Genomic DNA, 5,988 nt, shown 5'->3' with positions numbered 1-5,988 from the left:
GAGTGAGTTCCAGGACAGCCAGGGCTACACAGAGAAACCCTGTCTCGGAAAAACAAAAACAAAACAACAACAAAAAGAACACTTGCTGCTTTTGCTGAGGATGGGCTCCAACCTCTGTAGGTCAAAAACTCCTGGAACTTTGGCTTCTGTTGGGTACCTGCATGCATGTGACACACATAAACTCACACAGGCACACACACATTCACATCAATGTTTCAAACTCTTAAAAAATGTTTGTGCCTGTCAGAGGCTATTAGGGAGTTTTTTAAAATTGGGCCTCCCCGGCCCCTCCTTGCTCTCCTGTGTACCCACCGAACCTCACACCCTGTAAACGAATGGAGCGCCGGGGTTTGTTTTTCTCTTTTTAATTTGAAATAAACCTTTAAGCAGTTTCCAAGTCAGGTCAGCCGTGACGTGTGCCACGGATGTGTAATAATTCTCATCTCCGACAATCAAGTCTCGCAGCTGGGAGTGCCTCTCGGGACGGGAAAAGCACTCTCCCTCTCTCTCCCTCTCAGCAGCTGCTCCAGTCTTGGCTCCAATTTGCCTTCCATCTGGCAGATGCTGTCCCAGAAGTTCCTCCAGAAGGTTCCATTCCTTAGTTTCAGATGCTGGGAAAGGTTCTCTCAGATATGTCTTCCAAGAGCATTCATTAAAGACTGAATATACAGCTGGGTCACAGAATGGAAGTATCTTCAGTGACCTCAAGAATGTGTGTGTGTGTGTGTGTGTGTGTGTGTGTGTGTGTATGTTTTCGATGTGGCCATTATGTGTGTGCATGGATGGATGGATAGATGGATGGGGTATGTGTGGACTCGCTCTCCCAGATGCTCCAGTTCTGGAAAGTTCTCGTTATACAGTACAGCACTGTACTCTTCGGCAGGTATCTGGAGACCGGTCACTGTGCCTAGGTGGGTCCTACTGATGTGAGTGGCCCTGCTGTCCCTGGCTGTGGCGGCTGCTGCCCTTTGTGTCTCTGAGAGCTGGAGCCTGGCTCCTTGCGGTTCTTCCTGGCCGGATGCCTATTGGCATTCTCCCTCCGGCCCTGGCCCCCCTTCCTCCTCTTCTGCCCTGCAATAGTTGGATAGTAGAGGAAAATCAATAGAGGGTGTACAGACACTCTGGGTGCCCAGGGGTCCTCAGAAGGCCACGGCAAGGACTCAGGGTAGGAAGGCAACAGGGAGTCACCTCAGTGACTCCTCATGCGGCAGCCTCTTCAGGGGACCTTACAGCATGAGTCCTACCCCACTCCACAGTGCACACCAGACAGCCTCCTTCTCAGCCCTTGGACCCCAAAGGCCCTAGAGCATTTCCTGGCTGTTCAGGACAAATGGGACAGTCCCCACTTCTACTCCCTGCCACTCATCAGCCACTTCTGAGACCGGGCAAAGTGGGCGGCATCTACTCTGTTGCCAACTGCGGGCTCTGTGGCCTTATCTGAATTGGTCCAAGTTTCTGGGGCTTAGATGGCCCCCTCTGCTCTCTGAGGACCCTTCTAAAATGAGCACCCTAAAGAAATGGGACAGCTACAAGGATCATGCCTTCAGCCGTTCCAAAATCCCTGCCACACAGCATCCCAGGGCACTGTCCTCAGCCAGGATATGTTCTCAGTTTGCACAGCATGGGACATGGATGTAACTGGTCCCCAGGATGCAGAGGCTGCAGCTCACCCTCTGGACAGGGCGTCCTGCGCACGGTACACTTGCGGGTCTCTTTGGTGTCGGAACAGGTGGAGTGGTCGCCCCCGGGAGCATGGAGCACTCGGCGTGTCCGCTCTTCCGATCCCTTCCGGAAACCGCACAGCTTCCTCTTCTTGGAGCAGGGCCCCCACGGGGACCACTCGCTCATTTCACATTGTGCTAACAGGAGGTGAGGTAGGAGGGAGGGAAGCAAGAGGCAGAGGAGCCGCCCCCTCCTGTCCCTGAGTGCCCCAGGGAACCCACCCTCAGTTCAGACCAGAGGTAGAGAACCACAGCGAAAGAACCCCAAAAGGTTATTCCAGAAGGTGAGTGTAGTCGTGCCCCGCCCCGCCCCGCCCCGCCCCCGCCCCGCCCCCTTTGTGACCGGGCTTCTACCATCCTCTCTGCTCTGGGCACTCTGCCTCCAGCCTTACCAGGACTGCCGCACTCCATGGTGCTGTTAGCAGCTGTGGAACCCTCAGGACAGGCTGGGTAGCAGCGGCCCTTGTGCAAGTACAAGCCCTCCTGACACTTGGTGCAGAAGTTGTGGCTGAAGCAGGCCTCACAATGCTCGATCTTGCATTCTGAGGACAGAAGCAGAACAGAGTGTGGCCCAGGCCAGGATGCGCACATTCTTTTATCCCCAGTCCCAAAGCCCACCATTCACACCCACTCAAAGAGGTCAGGATCTTGATCTAGGTTGGGATTCCTACAGAGGAATCTTTCAAACTGGAGGGACATCTAAGTAGCCACTCCTGAATACTGGCTGGGATTCTTGCCAGCAACAACCCACCAGAACCCAAATGGTCTCAGATCTTGGGACTCAATATGAGGCCCAAAGTTTTCAGGGGCGGAGAGAGCATTCTGGGCTTGGTACAGACAGACAGGACTATTTCAGCATCCCAGAGCCCTCCTAAAAATGAGTGGGACTGAATGGGAGAATGAACCCCCAGGCAGCACTAGTGTGGCACCCCTTCCCACATTGCTGGGCACCCACAGCACCCCAGTACTGGGTCTCCTCCTGCCCAGAACAGAAACAATATACTCAGAAGAGTGGGCACCATCCCAGGGCAAATTCCTCTCCCCGTGCAAATCCAAGTTCCAGGAAGCTCTGGGTTGGACTCCAGGGTCCCTCCCTCCTTCCTCTTGCCAGCTCCCTCCTTTGCGGGAGGTGGGCAGAACGGGGCTTGGCTGGGAACAGACGGGCCTTCCACCATCTCCCTTCCCAGACTGGGTGGTACTGGCTTCTTCCCTGTTTCTGGCACCCGAAGCTCCAGCTTCCAGTCTAGCCAGACTCTGACACATCCACGAATCCCTTCTTCCCCCAATGTCCTGAAGATCAAGAGGGCCACTCCAGGGCCAATCTCACCTTACCGAGCTACCCACCTGTCTCCTTCTGAACCTTTGTCCCAGTGGCTTAATTTCAACTTTGCCTCCCCTCCTCCTTCTTCCCTTCTGCCTACCCCTCCCTCCCACCTTGCCCAAGATGCTTAGACTCCTAGGTTTGGTTGCCAATACAATAAGAACCAAAATAACAATAGCAACTACCATTTATCGAGTGCCAGACACCAAGAGGTTTATAGGTGTGTCTCCCAACAACCAGAGGTGGGGAAAAACCGGCACTTCCAACTTCAAGATGAGCTGTCCGGAGGCTGAGATTCCCTCCAGATCACACAGTGAGATCAGAACTTAGAAGACTTAGGTGACACCAGGCATTCTCCCCCTCCCCCTCTCCCTCCCCCATTGCTGCCAAGTTATCAGCTCTAAGAACCTGATGTCCCTCCTGCCCAGCCTCCCTCCAAAGGCTTTCGTGAGGCTCAATGATCCGAGATCTGGAAATGACTTCTGCGGTTCAAGGCACTGCACTAAGAGACCAAACACAGGGACGGCTTACATGTACCAGTTCACTGGATGTCCCCCAGAATGTCACAGAGATGGGATGCAGACAGGATAGCATGTGCCTGGGGTGAAAAAGCAGAGCCAGAAGCCAAGGGGAGTTGTAAGAGAGCACGATGGCCAGACAGGGACTTCCCTGAAGCCAGGGAAGAGCTGACATGGGGTGACTAAGCAGCAGGTGAATGCGCCAGGTTGTGGGTCTCAGAAGCATCCTGGTGGCTGTGTTACAGAGGGTGGGCTGGAAGACAGAAGGACCAGCTGTGGAAATGGGGTAGGTGACAGGTGTTGGGAGCCTAGATATGACAATGGGGGAGGGGTTGTGCTTAGTGAGTGGGTTGGGCAGCACAGTGAGAGACTAGTTTTTGAGTCTCTGGCTTGACAAATGAGTTGAAACACTCAGAGTGATCTGCAGGAACAGAATTAGGTGCGGATATGGAAAGAGGAGGTTGGGGTTCTGGTTTGTACACTGTGGGATTATGGGAAGGTGTCTGCCGGGCAGTTAGTTGTATATATGACTCTAGAGCCCCACCCCTTTCCTATGCCTGCTCAACACTCCTCACTGGCCAAAGCACCATCCTCCAGGGTCCGGGGCCTCTCCAGCCCCTGCCCCTACACACTCACTGATGCATTTGTTCATGTCGGGGTTGCGGGCATCAAAGTATCCAGGCGGGCAGGACGGCAGGCAGACGCCCACCTGGCGGATGTCGTTCCTCTCCAGCAGAATGAAGAGCTTGGGCGAGCACTTGAGGCAACCGTTGACTTCTGAACAGAGCTCACAGCCCTTGGCACAGGCTTGGCTCCCCTCAGCGCTGACTGCAGGGTAGAGAAAGGATGAGAAGGTGGCTGGAGAGGAGACCCCATATTGCCAGGCTCCCACAGGTTGGGATATGATCCTTTTGAGGCTTCATTGCACAAAGAGAATGTGCATCTCAGAAGGTGGGGCTAGGCAAACAGCTGTGTGCAAGACCGCCTTAGGCACAAACCTAAGAGCCCCTAGCGTCAATGTCTAGATCTGTACCCCTAACTTCCTGGCTCCAGCTCACCCTAAGCCTATAGACTTGTTCTTTATCCCCAGAGGTGAAAATTAGTATGTACCTTTAACTTATCCTGACTCTCTCCAAGAGGAGGAAACTTCAGCCTAAGGTACCAAATATAGCTTCTCAATTGCTGGCAAAGTTTAAAGATCAAGAGGGACCCTGGATTAAATGATCCAAGGAGAAAGACTGAAAGACAATTAGAATAGCCTATGCCCGGAATAAAGGTTTCAACTTGAGGAACTTTGCTTCCTTGGAGATGTTTGACCAACTTTTTTTTCTTTCTTTCTTAAGGACTGGGTCTCTTGTAGTCAGATGATGACATTGAAGCTCTGCCCTCTCGCCTTTACTTCCTGAGTACTGGGATCCCAAGCAGATGCCACTGCATCTGGTCTGTGTGGTTTGGGGACCAAACCCAGGGCCTTGCTCCAATGAGGAGTTAAATCTCTAACACTAAGGACGTTTTTAAAAAAGATTTAATTTTTACTTTATGTGTGTAGGTGTTTTGCCTGCATGTATATATGTGTGTACCATGGGCATGTCTACAGGCCTGGAGGGCCCTAGACTATTGTGAACCACCATGTGGGTGATGGGAACTGAATGCCGGTCTTCTGCAAGAGCAACGAGTGCTCTTAACTGCTGAGCCATCTCTCCAGTCCCTAAGGAATTTTTTAATCATGACAAGTAGAGAAGTGAGTTGCTACTGGCACCAAGAGAGTAGAAATAAGAGAAGTCCTTGATAGTTGGGCGGTGGTAATGCATGCTTTTGAGCCTAACACTCAGGAGGCAGAGGCAAGTGGATCTCTGAGTTTGAGGCCAGCCTGGTCTACAGAGCCAGTTGCAGGACAGCCAGGGCTACATGGAGAAATCCTGTCTTGAAAACAAAACAAAAAATAGAGAAACCCTTGAGCATTCTCCAGTGTGTGGACCAACCCTGGACAAAAAGAATATCATGGTCTACACTGTCTGTGATGCTGAGGTTGAGACATGCTGGTCCAGGGCTGTCTTTGAAGGCAGTGTTACACTCCACAGGTCTCATTCTGAGCCTTCACTAACTGTTCATCCGGCGCTCATCCATTACCTTCCACATGCCACATGCAGGGCGAACTCAGGGGTCAGGCATCAAATGAGCTGAGCCTCTCTGCAGAAGGACTGGCCTTCTATGGGGCAGACACCCATCCATATGTGAATGCTGGTGGTCCCCAGCCAACAACACCGGACTCAAGGGTCCGGGGAAGGCCAACATGGTGGCTTATGCATGTAATCCCAGCATTCTGGTAGATGAGGGAGGAGGATTATGAGTTGGAGGTCAGACTAGGCAATGAAGCAAGATATTGTCTTTTTTTAAAAAAGGAGAAAACAAAAAGAGAGGAGGAGGA

The 5,988-nt window shown here is 52.4% G+C and overlaps 1 protein-coding gene across 1 annotated transcript in view; it reads right to left on the bottom strand.

Moving 5' to 3' along the window:
* Positions 1–369: 369 nt before the first annotated feature.
* Positions 370–5,988, bottom strand: part of Rspo1 (R-spondin 1) — a 20,787-nt gene continuing 15,168 nt past the window's right edge. Inside the window, exons 3-6 of the mRNA XM_021200927.2 lie at positions 4,197–4,388; positions 2,114–2,263; positions 1,671–1,859; positions 370–1,071 (exon numbers count right to left, since the gene is read on the bottom strand). Coding sequence (XP_021056586.1) covers positions 908–1,071; positions 1,671–1,859; positions 2,114–2,263; positions 4,197–4,388 — 695 coding nt within the window. The 3' untranslated portion in view covers positions 370–907. The remainder of the gene's footprint in view (positions 1,072–1,670; positions 1,860–2,113; positions 2,264–4,196; positions 4,389–5,988) is intronic.

This window comes from Mus pahari, chromosome 6, assembly GCF_900095145.1.
Source record: "Mus pahari chromosome 6, PAHARI_EIJ_v1.1, whole genome shotgun sequence".
NCBI classification, from domain to species: domain Eukaryota; kingdom Metazoa; phylum Chordata; class Mammalia; order Rodentia; family Muridae; genus Mus; species Mus pahari.
This window is presented reverse-complemented; position numbering and strand designations above follow the sequence as displayed.